This window comes from Eschrichtius robustus, chromosome 2, assembly GCF_028021215.1.
Source record: "Eschrichtius robustus isolate mEscRob2 chromosome 2, mEscRob2.pri, whole genome shotgun sequence".
Lineage (NCBI taxonomy): Eukaryota > Metazoa > Chordata > Mammalia > Artiodactyla > Eschrichtiidae > Eschrichtius > Eschrichtius robustus.
In genome coordinates, this window is record NC_090825.1 from 57,673,050 (window position 1) to 57,692,101 (window position 19,052).

Genomic DNA, 19,052 nt, shown 5'->3' on the forward strand with positions numbered 1-19,052 from the left:
ATAAATGCTTGTGGGTGCCTGATTCATAAAGATCTTTCATTATGGAAAAACTGTGAAGCCTTAGGATTTGGATCCATTTTGAAAAGTTATCTTTCATAATGTGACTTGGCCAATAGTCTGAATTCCTCCAAGCAGCCCAAAGCAAGTAGACTTCCTCATACTTTGACCCTACCCTTCCCATCTATATTTCCCCCATATCCAGACCTTAATACCTCTTCTTCTTCATCTTCCTATTACCTTCCCAGCAGTGATTTATTAGATTGAGAATGATTTATGAAGGAGCTATTTTTGACCCTGTCAATTCATCAAGTTCAAGGACTAACATCTGGATGTCCTTTAAGAACCTGTTAATGCACATGGCTGGCCTGTAAGCTCCTTGAGGGGTCTAGATTCAATACCTAGTGCAGAATAGGTTATCAATAAATAAATATAACAGTGCAATGAATGGACAGATAAAAGTGCCTGTTCCTCAAGCTAGCTTATTGATCGTGAGTAAATTATTAGGGTAGTAGTGTCTTCTGTTAACAAGGGCTTTGGTTTGGCCTTGCGTAAACTTGCATGGCTGTTGCAGATACTTGGCTCTGCCGCTCATTAGTTGGGCAAGGTAATGAAATGAGCCTCAGTTCTCTCCACTACCAAATGAGAGTACTAATCTTTATCTTATGGAACTGTTGTGAGGATTAAGTGAAATTGTCTCAGAAAGTGCCCAGTACACAGCCTGGTATAAACAAGGTGCTTGATAAGTGGGAACTGTTTTTATTATCTTTATTATGACCAACTGACTTGGAGATCATGAAAGTGGTAATGAGATCTTAAATTCCCACTCTAAAAAGTCAACTTTTAACATCCTTTTTTTGGAAGGGGTCTCGGTGAATAGAAATGCATGATTTGGTCTTTCCATTTTTTTTTTTAGTCACATTAGGACCTAAGTCCAGGCAGGAATGGTAGCATCCATTCCTTATGTCCCATTTATATTGCTTCCTATAATTTAACATAAAAGAAAATAGAAGCACAGTAGAAAGAGAAAAGCCTCATAATTTTGTTCTCAGTTAAAGAATGAAAACAAAATTAAGACTTTTAGTTTATATTATGGTTATATTCTCTTTCTTAAGTTTAACACAATACTCAAAGACTAACATCTGTCGGACTGTGTTAGGCCAGCTAGTACTCCTCCAAGAATCATCCCATGCCAGATTCCAGGTAGAATGCATGACAGTGATTGCCTACTGTGTGTCGGACATGAGAAGTGTGACTTACGGCTCTGCAGGCGTAGACGTCATAGTGGCTGAATGGACACTGCCTCCTTAGTTAGGTCAGACTTCTCCAACCTCTCTAGTTGCTGGGAACATTGGTTCATGTGACTCTTTATGGCAGTGCTTTTGGAATTTCATTAGGAGTACCCCTCACCTGGGGATCTCATTTACATGCAGACTCCGATTCAGTAGGTCTGGGGTAGAACCCAAGGTAAGCATGTCTAACGAGACCCCCAGGTGGGGCCAATGCTGCTGCACTTTGAGTTGCAAGCGGTTAAAAGACAGTAATTTATTCCTGAACGTCAGAAGACTCGGAGCCTTTTCTTGGCCTTACTTTAAGTCACTTTGTAATTCAACTTTGATTTCCTCTACTCAACTTTCCTATATTTAAAATATGCTCTTTATAAAGAAGAATCTTTTTTTTTTTTCTCATGGTGGGGAGTGCTGCTTAGGTGGGTGGCAGGTATAGTAAAGTAGTGAAGTAAATGAAGTATATTCTTTTCATGGGCAATGAGAAAATCTTCCTTGTTAATGACTGGTGTCACGATCTATTCCTTGGTTTTCTCACAAAGCCCTCATGTACCTATTTGAGGCATTTAGAGCCTGGAAAGTTTAGACCCTTTGGAGGACTTGTTCTTATTCCATTTCACTGCTATTTCTGTGTGTTTATTTCTGCTGCTCTAGGCTCCTAGAGTATCTTTTATTTTCTCTGTTGTTTTTCTTTCTCCTCTCCTTCTAGCATTTTCTGACCTCCTGAAACTTTCCCTTTCTGTTCCATTCACCTCAATAAACATCAATTAGTTTTTTTTAAATCATATATAGAAAATAGCTAAATTTGGTTTCATCTGGAGCTCCAGGAGGCTGTTGCAGAAACTTCTCCAGAAGTTTTTCTTAAGATAATCTAGAGATAAGAGATTTGGCCAGTATTTCAGAGTAACAGCTGGATTCGATGATCGTCTACTCTGTTGGCATGAGCATGGCTGAGTTACCTACTCTGCACAGTGGCTTGGTCCCATTTTTTTTAGGTTGAAAAAATGTTTTAATATATATTATTAATATATTTATCTTTATGCTAATGCAGTTGTAAGTTATAATTTTAAATGTTATTTTTTTAGAGAGAGAGGGATCTAGGAAAGCAAATGAGTCCGAGGTCTGTTCAAGTCACCCTGCAGCTCCCTTCTGGGAAAGGACTCCAGCTTGGGCTTGTAGCTCAGTTAAGTTCTAAGAAGCTAGGTGTGGTGTTTGCTTAATTACCTGTGTCTGGGAAGGTGGAAGGAAGGCCTAACTTGGGATATGACACATTCACTGCTCTAGGAAGGAAGGTCAGACCAGTCTCTAGAATTCAGACATCATACTGTCACAGTGTTTCTGCTGAAGCATCTGATAAGTAAATCTTCTTAATGACACATTTTAACCATCCTTTTGGGGAGGAGTGGTGCGGAGTGATGGTAGAATATTTGAAGTTAATCCAATATTTTTGCTCTGGGATTTTTGCTATTTGGATGATGTATTTAACTTTATTTAAAACTAAAGAAAAAGTGTCTTCCTTATTAGCACTCTGGCTTATTTCATGGTGTCTGTTCTTTCTTTTTCCCATGCAGAGAGCACTGAAGAACAGAAAGACTTATGCAAAGCTCTTTGCTTAATTAAAGACATGATTGCAGCTGTGGATTTAAAAGTCAGCGAATATGAGAAAAAACAAAAATGGCTTGAGATCCTAAATAAGATTGAAAACAAAACATATACCAAGCTTAAAAATGGCCACGTGTTTAGGAAACAGGCACTGATGAGTAAAGAAAGGACCCTGTTATACGATGGCCTTGTTTACTGGAAAACCGCTACGGGTCGTTTCAAAGGTACCGTGGCTCCAACAGACCAATTTCTCCTTGTTGTTCACGCACATTATTCATTTAACAGAGGACAGATTTTCCAAAGAAAAATGGTTCAGCGATGCAGGCCCACAGACAAACCCTAGGTCAGTGGAAAGATCCCTGTAGGGTCAAGATGAAAACTTCCATAGGCAGAGGTGGCCCACGCTACAAACCTTAGGGGGAAGTTTGCTGCCTCAAGCAAAAGGCTTCCTATGTATTGCATGGGTTTTCAAGTTTGCGATGTTTGAATCAAAGGACCTGAGAATTCTGCTAATTGTTGGCATGGAAATATTATTCTGGAAAATGTGCCTACACACTCAGAATCTGTTGTGTGCCAAGCCAGCCAGGGGCTCAGACCATTGAGGGGAAAAATGAACTCTAAACATCATCTTTGGGACTGAATGATAATAATGCATAAATATACATAGTAACGCATAAATATACACGTTGACATTGGTGTGCTGTTTGCTATCAGGCATTAACCTGCCTGTTAATCTGGTTAGAGTCTAAAATAGTTTATTCTGATCCTTAAGAAATGATTCTGTAGCTAGCACCTTGTCCGAGGCTTTGTCAACACTGGCCACTGGATTTAAAACCCTAGAATGGCCTCTGGAGTTTAAAAATTTTACTGATGCTCAAGTCTCCTCCTAGAGGTTCTGATTTTATTGGTCTGGGGGTGAAGCCCAGGCATAGGGATGCTCAAAGCACCCAGGTGAGTCTGCAGTCAGGGTTAAGCACCACTGGCCCAACCTTCTTGTTTCTGTTATGTCTTAGTATCTTCCTTAGGTAAGCAATGAGAGGAAGAGGTGGTTAAATTCCAGGTACTCCAAGGTTGTTACCCACTGAAGGATTATCAAGTTTTGGTAGTGCTTGCAACAAATGACCAAAGAGCTTATTGATCAGCAACTTGCAATGTTGCAACTAAACATGAACCATACTTTGAATATTAACCGCAGTCTGTAGATCCTGTTGCTCCAAGTCATTTGCTCTTTGTCTGTTTTGTGGAATGAACAGCTGGGTAACTTTGTGTTAGAATGTTAGTGGTATAGTGAAGGTGGGTTCTTGTGAACAGTATGTAAGGGAGGTGTAGGACCTCAGACTTCCCTCAGATCCAGATGGAACAAAATAGCAGATTAGTATATATAGTAATTCAAGGCAGAAGCTGCCCATGAACATTTTTAATTAAGCACTTTTTTGCCGTAAAGGTAAGGGCTTGCTCCATTCTATTAGAACCTTGTTTTTTATTGAATATTTTTCTTCCATTTGGAAGGCTACAACATTAAATTTTGCTGGAGATTTAGCTGTACCAACAGTGACACACACAAGCGTGCACTTAAACACAGCTTACCTACTAAGTTATCTATAAAATACATCTTTAGCTATCATAATACAGGCATTTTAATAAAGGTTTTATAATTAGACTAAAAGCTAGTATTTATTTTTAGTATGTTTATTTAAATTATTTAAACATGAAATTAGAATTTTAATAAAGGCGTTTGAATTGTGGTTTGCTTCATTAATACTAGTAATATTTTTCCTTTGAAGATATCCTAGCTCTGCTTCTAACTGATGTGCTGCTCTTTTTACAAGAAAAAGACCAGAAGTACATCTTTGCAGCTGTTGTAAGTATATGGCTGTGTGATGAATATTTTAATTGGTTTAATCCCACATCTCCTTGAAAAATGTCTGAAATTCCTTGTGAAATTAAGTGGTCATTGGCAAGATCATGCCTGTGGTATATTCCCATTATTAACGATTACAGTATTCAGTAGCAAGGATCCGATTGGGTTTACCAAGCATGATATGCGTTGATTTATCACAACCAGGACTGGTAGTCAGCTGATGCAGCAATTGAACCAGTTGTGAAAATATTGAAGTACTTTGATACTGGTTGGTGAATAGGCACTGCCCTAAACCCCACAAGGGGACCCTCTGCTGTCTGGCTATCTTGGTCTTTCCTCCAGAAACCCACCCCCCCCCCCCCACCCCCAGTCCTGACCTCCCAGCAACTCAAATGTTAATGCTGGGAATAACAAGTCACTTCTGGCACCTCACTCTCTCTATCCCCACTGGACAGTGCCTGCTGTACCAGTTGCCAACTCCATTCATAACTGTTACGACGCTCCTTCTGCCAGACACGAGAACAGCATCCTGGTATCTAAAGTGTAAAGACGATTCTTTCTTAATTCTCCCACAATGGCTACTAATACTAAGGTTGTTCAAGTAACACTTATCTTTGTAGTGTGTTATTGTAATCTCATTGCCAGCACAGAGTGAGACTCAGACTAGCAGTAAAACCAGTACTTTATAGCATTCCTTACACAGCATCTCGTCCACAGTGACTCGCTTAAAGATGGAAGGTGTCATGAGTCAACCCCTATGTCAGCATCATGGAGCATCAGGCCCTGTTACAGGAAAGAATCTAAGATGCAGTACCAGTGTGGGCGGTATAACGGCGCTTCTCTACGATGTTAGTGTTTATCATCCATTGACTGATAGGATATTTGGGCACCATTAGCAGATATCCTCAATTCCAACTGGTTTTGGCAAACTCAAAGCTTAGGGAAGTTTATGTTATGCCGTTCAGAGAAAACAAAGAAGCATGCCTGCTCAGTGATGGATTCCGGGGAGGAAGAGGCTGGAGCAGTGTCTCAGCTGCCTCTCCAGCTTGTCAGGTTGGCCCAGTAGGCTTCTTCGCCCTGTTCAGCACATTGCCTCTCATGAACACAGTGATGCCAAGTTGTCGAGAGGTCAGAGATTATTTCACAAAGCTACACCAGAGGATAACAAGAGGCCTTAAACTAGTTCCATGGCCCTGATCCATTTGAACGGTACATACTGCAAATTTCATGACAACCTACTGATTTGTTCAACAACCTGTTTCTTCTGTTATCTTGGATGCTCTGAAGGAACACAGAGAAAATAAGCAGGAAGGAGGGAGCATTTTGTCTGCCCTGTGGGATGGTGAGGGCCATGCTGGAAGAGAAAACAAAATCACACCACATTTTCATAGAAACAAAGGTTTCTCCAAAAACTAAGACCAGAAAGAGAAGCAAATCCTGCCTCTTGGGTGGTATAAGGCCGGGTGACCTGCTGATGGATCAAAAATTCGACACAGCAAAAAGACAGCTAGCTATCTTGTTTTCTGGGACAGTGTGCAGATGGATTCAGATCAAGTTGTGATGCTCAACTTAAAATATGACCTGAAATATGAATCTGTTCCTCTTACCTGATCTCTTTTTTTTTGGTGGGGGGCCTTATATACCATTTTTTTTTTGAATTTTTGAACTTTATTTTATTTATTTTTTTATACAGCAGCTTCTTATTACTCATCCATTTTATACATATTAGTGTATATATGTCAATCCCAATCTCCCAATTCATCACACCACCCCCCCCCCAGTGCCACGTTCCCCCCCCGCTTGGTGTCTATACATTTGTTCTCTACATCTGTGTCTCTATTTCTGCCCTGCAAACCGGTTCATCTGTACCATTTTTCTAGGTTCCACATATATGCATTAATATACAATATTTGTTTTTCTCTTTCTGACTTACTTCACTCTGTATGACAGTCTCTAGATCCATCCACGTCTCTACAAATGACCCAACTTCGTTCCTTTTTATGGCTGAGTAATATTCCATTGTATATATGTACCACATCTTCTTTATCCATTCATCTGTCGATGGGCATCTAGGTTGCTTCCATGACCTGGCTATTGTAAGTAGTGCTGCAGTGAACATTGGGGTGCATGTGTCTTTTTGAATTATGGTTTTCTCAGGGTATATGCCCAGTAGTGGGATTGCTGGGTCATAGGGTAGTTCTATTTTTAGTTTTTTAAGGAACCTCCATACTGTTCTCCATAGTGGCAGTATCAATTTACATTCCCACCAACAGTGCAGGAGGGTTCCCTTTTCTCCACACCCTCTCCAGCATTGGTTGTTTGTAGATTTTCTGATGATGCCCATTCTAACTGGTGTGAGGTGGTACCTCACTGTAGTTTTGATTTGCATTTCTCTAATAGTTAGTGATGTTGAGCAGCTTTTCATGTGCTTCTTGGCCATCTGTATGTCTTCTTTGGAGAAATGTCTATTTAGGTCTTCTGCCCATTTTTGGATTGGGTTGTTTGTTTTTTTAAATATTGAGCTGCATGAGCTGTTTGTATATTTTGGAGATTAATCCTTTGTCCGTTGCTTCATTTGCAAATATTTTCTCCCATTCTGAGGGTTGTCTTTTCGTCTTGTTTGTAGTTTCCTTTGCTTTGCAAAAGCTTTTAAGCTTCATTAGGTCCCATTTGTTTATTTTTGTTTTTATTTCCATTACTCTAGGGGGTGGATCAAAAAAGATCTTGCTGTGATTGATGTCAAAGAGTGTTCTTCCTATGTTTTCCTCTAAGAGTTTTATAGTGTCCAGTCTTACATTTAGGTCTGTAATCCATTTTGAGTTTACTTTTATGTATGGTGTTAGGGAGTGTTTTAATTTCATTCGTTTACATGTAGCTGTCCAGTTTTCCCAGCACCACTTATTGAAGAGACTGTCTTTTCTCCATTGTATATCCTTGCCTCCTTTGTCATAGGTTAGTTGACCATAGGTGCGTGGGTTTATCTCCGGGCTTTCTATCCTGTTCCACTGATCTATATTTCTGTTTTTGTGGCAGTACCATATTGTCTTCATTACTGTAGCTTTGTAGTATAGTCTGAAGCCAGGGAGTCTGATTCCTCCAGCTCTGTTTTTTCCCTCAAGACTGCTTTGGCTATTCGGGGTCTTTTGTGTCTCCATACAAATTTTAAGATTTTTTGTTCTAGTTCTGTAAAAAATGCCATTGGTAATTTGATAGGGAATTATTGAATCTGTAGATTGCTTTGGGTAGTATAGTCATTTTTACAGTATTGATTCTTCCAATCCAAGAACATGGTATATCTCCCCATCTGTTTGTATCACCTTTAATTTCTTTCATCAGTGTCTTGTAGTTTTCTGCATACAGGTCTTTTGTCTCCCTAGGTAGGTTTATTCCTAGATATTTTATTCTTTTTGTTGCAGTGGTAAATGGGAGTGTTTCCTTAATTTCTCTTTCAGATTTTTCATCATTAGTGTATAGGAATGCGAGAGATTTCTGTGCATTAATTTTGTATCCTGCAACTTTACCAAATTCATTGATTCGCTCTAGTAGTTTTCTGGTGGCATCTCTAGGATTCTCTATGTATAGTATCATGTCATCTGCAGACAGTGACAGTTTTACTTCTTCTTCTCCAATTTGTATTCCTTTTATTTCTTTTTCTTCTTTGATTGCCACGGCTAGTACTTCCAAAACTGTGTTGAATAATAGTGGCGAGGTTGGACATCCTTTTCTTGTCCCTGATCTTAGAGGAAATGCTTTCAGTTTTTCACCATTGAGAATGATGTTTGCTGTGGGTTTGTCCTATATGACCTTTATTATGTTGAGGTAGGTTCCCCCTTGCCCACTTTCTGGAGAGTTCTTATCATAAATGGGTGTTGAATTTTGTCAAAAGCTTTTTCTGCCTCTATTGAGATGATCATATGGTTTTTCTCCTTCAGTTTGTTAATATGGTGTATCACATTGATTTATTTGCGTATATTGAAGAATCCTTGCATCCCTGGGATAAATCTCACTTGATCATGGTGTATGATCCTTTTAATGTATTGCTGGATTCTGTTTGCTAGTATTTTGTTGAGGATTTTTGCATCTATATTCATGAGTGATATTGGTCTATAATTTTCTTTTTTTGTAGTATCTTTGTCTGGTTTTGGTATCAGGGTGATGGTGGCCTCATAGAATGAGTTTGGGAGTGTTACTTCCTCTGCAACTTTTTGGAAGAGTTTGAGAAGGATGGGTGTTAGCTCTTCTCTAAATGTTTGGTAGAATTCACCTGTGAAGCCATCTGGTCCTGAACTTTGGTTTGTTGGAAGATTTTTAATCACAGTTTCAATTTCATTACTTGTGATTGGTCTGTTCATATTTTCTGTGTCTTCCTGGTTCGATCTTGGAAGGTTATACCTTTCTAAGAATTTGTCCATTTCTTCCAGGTTGTCCATTTTATTGGCATAGAGTTACTTGTAGTAGTGTCTTAGGATGCTTTGTATTTCTGTGGTGTCTGCTGTAACTTCTCCTTTTTCATTTCTAATGTTATTGATTTGAGTCCTCTCCCTCTTTTTCTTGATGAGTCTGGCTAATGGTTTATCAATTTTGTTTATCTTGTCAAAGAACCAGCTTTTAGTTTTATTGATCTTTGCTATTGTTTTCTTTGTTTCTATTTCATTTATTTCTGCTCTGATCTTTATGATTTCTTTCCTTCTACTAACTTTGGGTTTTGTTTGTCCTTCTTTCCCTAGTTCCTTTGGGTGTAGGATTAGATTGTTTATTTGAGATGTTTCTTGTTTATTTGAGGTATTTCTTGTTTCTTGTTTCTTGAGGTATTGCTATAAACTTCCCTCTTAGAGCTGCTTTTGCTGCATCCCATAGGTTTTGGATCATCGTGTTTTCATTGTCATTTGTCTCTAGGTATTTTTTTGATTTCCTCTTTGATTTCTTCAGTGATCTCTTGGTTATTTAGTAACGTATTGTTTAGCCTCCATATGTGTGTGTTTTTTACGTTTTTTTCCCCTGTAATTGATTTCTAATCTCATAGCATTGTGATCAGAAAAGATGCTTGATATGATTTCAATTTTCTTAAATTTACTGAGGCTTGATTTGTGACCCAAGATGTGATCTATCCTGGAGAATGTTCCGTGTGCACTTGAGAAGAAAGTGTAATCTGTTTTCGGATGGAATGTCCTATATATATCAATTAAATCTATCTGGTCTATTGTGTCATTTAAAGCTTGTGTTTCCTTATTTTCTGTTTGGATGATCTGTCCATTGGTGTAAGTGAGGTGTTAAAGTCCCCCACTATTATTGTGTTACTGTCTATTTCCTCTTTTATAGCTGTTAGCAGTTGCCTTATGTATTGAGGTGCCCCTATGTTGGGTGCATATATATTTATAATTGTTATATCTTCTCTTGGATTGATCCCTTGATCATTATGTAGTGTCCTTCCTTGTCTCTTGTAACATTCTTTATTTTAAAGTCTATTTTATCTGATATTGAGTATTGCTAACCCAGCTTTCTTTTAATTTCCATTTGCATGGAATATCTTTTTCCATCTCCTCACTTTCAGTCTGTATGTGTCCCTAGGTCTGAAGTGGGTCTCTTGTAGACAGCATATATATGGGTCTTATTTTTGTATCCATTCAGTGAGCCTGTGTCTTTTGGTTCGAGCATTTAATCCATTCACGTTTAAGGTAATTATCGATATGTATGTTCCTATTACCATTTTCTTAATTGTTATGGTCCTTTTCTTCTCTTGTGTTTCCCACTTAGAGAAGTTCCTTTCGCATTTGTTGTAGAGCTGGTTTGGTGGTGCTGAATTCTCTTAGCTTTTGCTTGTCTGTAAAGCTTTTGATTTCTCTGTCAAATCTGAATGAGATCCTTGCCTGGTAGTATAATCTTGGTTGTAGTTTCTTCCCTTTCATCACTTTAAATATATCATGCCACTCCCTTCTGGCTTGTAGAGTTTCTGCTGAGAAATCAGCTGTTAACCTTATGGGAGTTCCCTTGTATGTTATTTGTCGTTTTTCCTTTGTTGCTTTCAATAATTTTTCTTTGTCTTTAATTTTTGTCAATTTGATTACTATGTGTCTCGGCATGTTTCTCCTTGGGTTTATCCTGCCTGGGACTCTGTGCACTTCCTGGACTTGGGTGGCTATTTCCTTTCCCATGTTAGGGAAGTTTTTGACTATAATCTCTTCAAATATTTTCTCGGGTCCTTTCTCTCTCTCTTCTCCTTCTGGGACCCCTTTAATGCGAATGTTGTTGTGTTTTATGTTGTCCCAGAGGTCTCTTAGGCTGTCTTCATTTCTTTTTATTCGTTTTTTCTTTATTCTGTTCCGCGGCAGTGAATTCTACCATTCTGTCTTCCAGGTCACTTATCCGTTCTTCTTCCTCAGTTATTCTGCTACTGATTCCTTCTAGTGTATTTTTCATTTCAGTTATTGTATTGTTCATTTCTGTTTGTTTGTTCTTTAATTCTTCTAGGTGTTTGTTCTTTAATTCTTCTAGGTCTTTGTTAAACATTTCTTGCATCTTCTTGATCTTTGCCTCCATTCTTTTTCTGAGGTACTGTATCATCTTCACTATCATTATTCTGAATTCTTTTTCTGGAAGTTTGCCTATTTCCACTTCATTTAGTTGTTTTTCTGGGGTTTTATCTTGTTCCTTCATCTGGTACATAGCCCTCTGCCTTTTCATCTTGTCTGTCTTACTGTGAATGTGGTTTTTGTTCCACAGGCTGCAGGGTTGTGGTTCTTCTTGCTTCTGCTGTCTGCCCTCCCCTCTTATCTGATCTCTTGAAGAGTTATCGGTGCCACCCTTTGAGCGCATTTGCCACTAAGTGGGACACGAGGAATGCAATCCACCAAATGTCAGAATGGAGGCAGCCACAACTTAGGTCCTCTTGGTGTAATGTATTTGGCTATGGATAGTTGTAAGATGGTGCTGATTCTGTTTCCTGATGATGTTAGTCTGCCACATAGCTGCCTTCATAAAGGCAAGTCAAGCCCTTTTCAATGTCAGGGAGCAAAAGAGAAAGCATTATTCTGAGAGTCAGTGCACACTACTGTTCAGTCCTATGCTTTTTAGTTGCATCATGTACATTTAGTGTACACAAACCCAGGTGTCATACTTTGCAGTTAACAGCATGAGAGAATTGATGCATTAGCTAGGAGTATACAAATATGTGGATTTCCTAGTACTCTCCATAGTATTTTAGAAAGTTATCTTCATGCTGATGACAATAGGTGAGATGCTCTGCTCCTTGTGCTGTTTGAAACTTTTCTTTAGTAAATTCTTAACTTGCTACATGTTGCAGAAGACATGATGAATTTGAAAATGGCCAAGAAGATAAGCAGCTGAAAGTAGCCAGAGGTTAGAATAGCTTCCTTACAAAAGAATTTTGTTGTTTTTTAAAGAGCACTCTGGAAATGGGAGTAGGACCAACTCTAAAAATGAGTAGGAAAAAGTACATGTGTTCACTAAATCCTGGAATACTAAATCTAGGAGGACCTCTTGAATATCAAAGAAGGTAGTTTCAAAATGAATGAACAATTAAAAAACACGAAGTGAATGTGTAGATGTGCAAGTGCAAGTTCAATATGAAGCGGCCTTAAGATCTTGTTATCACAGTGGAATCCTGAATGGAATGATTCACTAATAGAATCAGCCACTTTTTGGAATCACCAGTGGATATGGTGTAACAGTGAGGCTGAATGCAGCAGTTCCTTTTCCTCTTTCCCTTGGGCAGAGGTTGTCAACTCCAGTGTCTACAGGGATTGGGCAGGAAATGTAAATGAGTAAACTGGACCAGACTCTTGCTATCAAGGAGCTGATAGAGAGTGGTAGGGACCACAGTGAACTGGTGAATTCATGCCCTGTCTCTAAGAGGGCAGGGATGGCTCAGCTGTCGCCTGTGTTTTAAAATGAAGCTATGGGCCCAGGATTGCCAATCTTCTGCTTTCTCCCAAAACCCAGAAATCTAGAGTTTTAAAAAAAATGAAATGCTCAGTTTTTAAAGGCTGGCAATTATTTTTAAAAATCTTTTGTCAAAGTGCTGTGGCACAAAGAAAAGCTCTCTGCAGGCTGAGTTAGGCCTTTGCATCACTAGTTTTTAACATCTGTCTCCAAAGTAGACAGATTACCTCCATTCCTAGAGATTTAATTTGAATTCTTGATCATCTCTAGTGTCCATGTGTGATTAGTATGAATAATCATGGTCATGTCCCTGATGCCTCCTGGTCTGTGGTGGTTTAATTAATGCTACGTTCCACCCACTGACCTATTTTTCATTTTTAAAATATCTGACACCACCACGTCCTCTCCTGCAACACTGAACAACTAGTTCAAATAGTTACATATACATATGTTTGTGTGTGTGGGTGTGTGTATTCAAACCTACTCTGCCTCTTTATGTACAGAGGCTACTGACCTTGTAAGCTGAGGAAGCTAAAACTGTGCTTTGCAAGAAGGAAAGCAGATAAGGTCTTAGACAGTAGATCCATATTCGAATAAGGGATGTTAACAGTGCTCAGGGGCTCTCCCTAATTAGAACGGGCAGTGTTCCAAAAGCTCTGCCACAAAGTGGCTTTTACTTCCATGAGCAGAGGCAGCGAGCAGGACTGGGTAGACCAGTGGTCTGTCCCATCATGGGTTGCGTTTTTGTATTTGCTACTCTTAAGAATTGGATGAAGATAGAATGATGAGGTCCTCTGGTCATACCCTTGCACACAACTTCAGATGTGGTAAAACTGGGTGATGCTGGGAAAGCCGACATGTCAGCACCAAGGAGTCAGCAGAGAGGGATGGAGCAGTGTGTTCTGGATAAAGGCGTCGCTCAGTCCAAGAGTCCAAGAAGCAAAACCACACGCTGCAACCAACTCTGTAAACAGTGGTAGAAGCCACTAACCGAAGAAGATTCTTCATATTTAGCCCCCAAACTGTTCATCCTGCCAGCATTCTTTTGGCCATCATCTTCAACCATAGCTACCTACCCAAATTAGTATTATCAGTGTCTTATTCATCTTTGAATCCCCAGTGCTTAGAATGGAGCATTGAAGGATCATAGTAAATGTTGATAGAAAAGGTGATTTAATCATGGCTTCGATGCCAAATTTTAGACTTTGTTGCTATTTCTCTCTGATGGAATTATGCCAAATATAGTTCTACTGACATTTATTGAGTTGCCTACTTTATTCAAAACAATGGGTTAGGCATATGAAGATGGATTAGACCCATTCCTGCCCACCTAGGGCTCACCTGGTTGGTGGGAACAAGAGGCATTTGCAGGTTGCAGTGAGGCTATTCTGCTCAATACTACAATAGCAGTAGACATTGGTTCTGGGGAATCTGAGGTCTTGCCTCCCCATTCTTTCTTTTTTAATTTATTTCTTTTTGGCTGGGTTGGGTCTTTGTTGCTGCATGCGGGCTTTCCCCAGTTGCGGCGAGAGGGGGCTACTCTTCGTTGCGGTGCGCGGGCTTCTCATTGGGGTGGCTTCTCTTGTTGCAGAGCATGGGCTCTAGGCGCCCGGGCTTCAGGAGTTGTGGCTCACGGGCTCTGGAGTGCAGGCTCAGTAGTTGTGGCGGACGGGCTTAGTTGCTCTGCAGCATGTGGGATCTTCCCGGACCAGGACTCAAAACCCGTGTCCCCTGCATTGGCAGGCAGATTCCTAACCACTGCGCCACCAGGGAAGCCCTTGCCTCCCCAGTCTTACCTTTCATACTTACAGTTTACTCTTTGGTACTTGGGGTTCTGTACCCATCAGCTTGTTAAAACAGTGTTGCTGTTAACTGCCAAATCCAGTGGACTCTGTAGGTCTTCCAACCCTCTTAATCTCTTTGTAATATTTGATACACTGTTTCCTATACCATGCCCTTCTAGAAGAATCTCTCCATCCCTGACTACAGCAGTTTTGATATTTTTTTCTTACTGCTCTGATTGTTCTGTCTTTTTAGAAGATATCCTTTTAAACCACCAGTTCTTAAGGACAAACATTCTCCTGTATCCTCTTTTTCCATCCTCTCTTCAGCATATACCCTTTTCATTGGAAATCTCATGAACTTCCACAGCTCTTCTGTGGAAGAGAAAAGGTTGAAGTGAAATAAGATTTGCCTAATACTGTTGCTTTCCTTAGCTACTGTGTTTTGTGAGACCCTTGCTTTAAATAGGACACTGTTTCATCTGCACCTCATCCTATTTTCTGTAGGATCAGAAGCCATCAGTTATTTCCCTTCAGAAGCTCATTGCTAGGGAAGTTGCGAATGAGGAGAGAGGAATGTTTCTGATCAGTGCTTCATCTGCTGGTCCTGAGATGTATGAAATTCATACCAACTCCAAGGAGGAACGGAATACCTGGATGAGGCGGATCCAACAGGCAGTAGAAAGGTAACATTTCCTTCTGTCCATTATTGAGGCAATGGACTTGTTCCATTGGGGAAAATATTCTAACTCTGTCTACCCTGCATGAAAACTTAGCCTCAGCCAGAATGGTCTGCTCCCCGCCCCCTCCTCCGGCCTGCAGTAGCCCCTCATCTGCACCTTTTTTCTCCATGCCTTCCTGCCTGTAACGCCCTGTCTCCCTCTGCCTGTGTGAATCCTGCCCATCTTGGTGCAGCTCGCGGCTCACCTCCTTCGTGAAGACCTCTTCAGTTCCACTGGTCTCTTCCTTACCTGAAATTCCTTAACGCCTGCTCTCAAAGCATTTATTTGGTGCTTGTCATCTTCGGCCTTGCAGCTATTATCTTTTTTATGTATATATGTTTGGTTATTAGATTGGAAGCTCCTTGAGGGCAGGGACCATGTCTGTGTTTCTCTTTGTCCCTAATTCTGAAGAATCATTCAGTAAACGTTTTTAGATTGGTGGATCTAAGTGTGCTACATCAACTTACTCCTCATTACTTGTGCAAAGAGATTTTTTATAAGCGGGGGTGTGAGGGTGATCATTCTTAATGGTGACTAGATTAGTTAGATCTTGAATGATGTTGTATAAAACTTCCTCCTCCTCCACTGCGCCCCACCCAACCTGGCACCCTACCACCATCCCCTCCAGTCTCTCTACCCTCATTAAGAATGGAAGTGCCCAAATGCAGTAGAAAGCAACAATTATGATTTGAGTTGTACCTACTGGTGGCATTGGTATTGTGTGCATGTATGAGTGTATGTTTGTGGATGTGGGTGTTTGTTGGAATATTTGAGTCATCCTAAACTGCTGACTTTGAGAGCTATGTTATATTATGCAAGGTCCATTATATACTCAAGAAAACCAAATCTCTTGGCCAGGGGGCATGATGAATTCTCTTTATGCTGAATTTTTCTTCTCCGAATAATTCTACTGCCAAGTTCCCATGTCTTTCTAATGGACCTAAAGATACTTGGATTTGGTTTCAGTTGTCTCTCTTGACTATTGTCTTTTAAAGTTGCCCAGAAGAAGAAGGGGGAAGGACAAGTGAGTCTGACGAAGAGAGGCGGAAAGCTGAAGCCAGAGTGGCCAAAATTCAGCAATGTCAAGGTATAGTGCAGGCACCTCTCGTTCCCGGGTCGTGCGGTTCTCCTTGGAGGTTGGGGAAGCCCAGGTGTCATGAATGGGAACGTATGACTGAATGATTAGTTCTGTGCACTGGAGGCCCACCCCGACCACTCTCAAAAAAATACGTACATACATGCATATATATATATATATCTATATAGATAGATATCAATCTATCTATCTATCTATCTATCTATCTATCTATCTATCTATATACACACTGGCACTAAAGGTGCTCAAATAAAATGACTCCCTCCCTCCTTAGTGATTAAAACTATATTTAAAAAATTCTGCATGTAACATAACAGCAATTGTGGATAGTATGGTGCAGATGGGCAGTGGAGCTGTTGTCTAGTGTTTTGATTTTAGATCTCACACTGTTAGGTCACGGTTGTATGACTTTGGACAAGGAACACAATAGCTCTGGTCCTCAGTTTCCAAATCTGTGAAGTAAGGAAATTAGATGAGCTCAGTGATTTTCGTCTCTGGCTGGGCCTTAGAATCACTTGGGGAGGTCTTTAAAAATTCTGATGCCTGGGCCTCACCCTCAATCAGTTCACCCAGAATCTGAAGGCAATGGGCTGTAGACATCAGTATTTTAAACTCTCCCTCGGTGATTCTGAGGCAGACTGAGAACCCCTGAATTCGCTTCTGGTTAAGGTCCCTTTAAGCTCTAAGAATTCTGTGACATGTTGAAATTAGAGGAAGATGATGCATGCGAAGATGGTTAAAGACATTGGATGTTGAGAAACGAAAATATAAACCGGTATGTTTGGTTTTGACCAGGACTGGCTGAAGGCCGAGCAGTTCCAGGCCTTGCATTGTTTTCCCTTGTGGGAAGCGCTCATCGTGGACAGTGCCACCTCAATTTTCATTCCTGACCTTCATGTTTAGTCTTAATAGAAAACAGCCTGAATAAACAAAGATCGGCTTTGCAGGGTTTTCTGGAATTAGGGGAATGGGAAAGGAAATGAACATTTATTGAGTACAGCAAATTTACAGAAAAGACAAAGGAAGCTCAGAGATGTTAATCATTTGCTGGAAGCTACAGTCACCAGGTAGAATAGTTAGGATTTCAACCTAGGTTTGTCCCACCCAATCAATAACTTGTACTTGAACTGTTCAATGTACTGCTTGCTAACTAGCAACATCTTTATCTTAGAGCTTGGATTTTCATTAGTTGTACTCATGTGATAACTTTCGATGGTAAATACTATTTCTTAGAAATACTCAGTAACCAAGACCAACAAATTTGCACATATTTGGAAGAGAAGCTGCATATCTATGCTGAACTTGGGGAACTGAGTGGATTTGAGGATGTCCATCTAGAGCCCCACCTCCTCATTAAACCAGACCCCGGAGAGCCTCCCCAGGCAGCCTCATTACTAGCAGCAGCACTGAAAGAAGGTAAGTTGCTTCCAAAAGGATTTGGTTCAACAAATTCATAAAATGTTTATTGGGCAGCTACGATGTGCCATGTGCTACGGTCTTGGTGCTGAGGACACAGCAGAATAAGACAAAATCCTTACTCTCCAGAAACAGAGAGTCCTTACTTATTCCAGAAACAGCAACATATATTAAAAAAAATGTCAGTTTGGTTCAAATGCTATGAAGAAAAATAAGGGTAAGTGGAATAGAGAGTGATAGGGCTGGGAAGTTTCTATTTTTGATAGGATGACCAGGGAAGACCTCTTTGATATAGTGATATGTGAGCAGCCAAGAAGTAAGTGAGAAAGCCACGTAGATATCTGGGGAAAGAATGTCCCAGATGTAGAGAACAGCAGGTGCAAAGGTCCGGAGGCAGGTGAGTGCCAGGCTTGTTTGAGGAACAGCAAGGAGGACAGTGCTGGTAGAGTGACGTAGGGGTGGAGAGTGGCAGGAGATGAGTCAGAGTTACCTAGGACTCAGATTACATGGACCGGATCAAGGTAAGCACTCAGAACTTCATTCTGAGTGAGATGGGAAGCAGTACAGAGTTTTGAGTAGAGGAGTGACTTGATTTGTGTTTTAAAAGGAACCCTCAAAACAAAAAAAAAAAAAAAAGGAACCCTCTGGGTGCTGTGTGGAGAATAACAAAGTCTAGGGCATAACTGTGGGAGTTGGTGGCTGAAGGAGCGTGGAGGACAAGCTCAGTGAAGGGGAAAAAGTTAGGGAGATGATAGGCCAGGGTATTGGAAGGACTGTGTTCACAGAATTGAAATTACAGAGAATTCTGACAAGAGTAGCACTGGGGGAGGTGAGAGAACTTGCACCAGGTGCCATGTCGTTTGAGGAGTCTGTAGATGAATGGCAACCAGGAGGACCAATGAGTGGTGTAATCTGGTGGCATGAACTTCAAGGGAAAAACAGGTTTAGGGAGGAAATGGGGCCAATAGTCTGGAAGTGACAATAGGGACAGAGGGTTTGGGAGGTAAAAGAGCCACCACCCAAGAGTGGCAGGGAATGCTGTCATTCAGCACATGGGTTGGTAAATTACAGACCACAGACTAAATGCGACCCACCTCCCACCGCCTGTTTTTTAGCTGTAGTTTTATTGGAACACAGCCACAGCCCCGCTTGTTTCATATTGTCTATGGATGCTTTCTTGCTACAGTGGCCAAGATGAATAGTTGCAACAGAGACTGTACGGCCCACAAAGCCTAAAATATTTACTGTCTGCAGAAATGTTTGCAGAAAACATATGCCAAGTTCTGCCTTAGAATCTCAGAACGCTACCTATGGAAGAGAATTTAGAAATGATCAAATCTATTGTATCTATTTCACGGTTGAAGAGACTGAGGTCTTAAGGAGGGCATAGAG

The 19,052-nt window shown here is 40.4% G+C and overlaps 1 protein-coding gene across 1 annotated transcript in view; it reads left to right on the plus strand.

Annotated features, from left to right (window-relative positions):
* Window positions 1-19,052, plus strand: part of ARHGEF28 (Rho guanine nucleotide exchange factor 28) — a 285,463-nt gene that overhangs the window by 249,584 nt on the left and 16,827 nt on the right. The window contains 5 exon segments of the mRNA XM_068535504.1: window positions 2,855-3,109; window positions 4,670-4,746; window positions 14,934-15,112; window positions 16,144-16,235; window positions 17,478-17,660. Of these exon segments, the coding sequence (XP_068391605.1) occupies window positions 2,855-3,109; window positions 4,670-4,746; window positions 14,934-15,112; window positions 16,144-16,235; window positions 17,478-17,660 (786 nt within the window).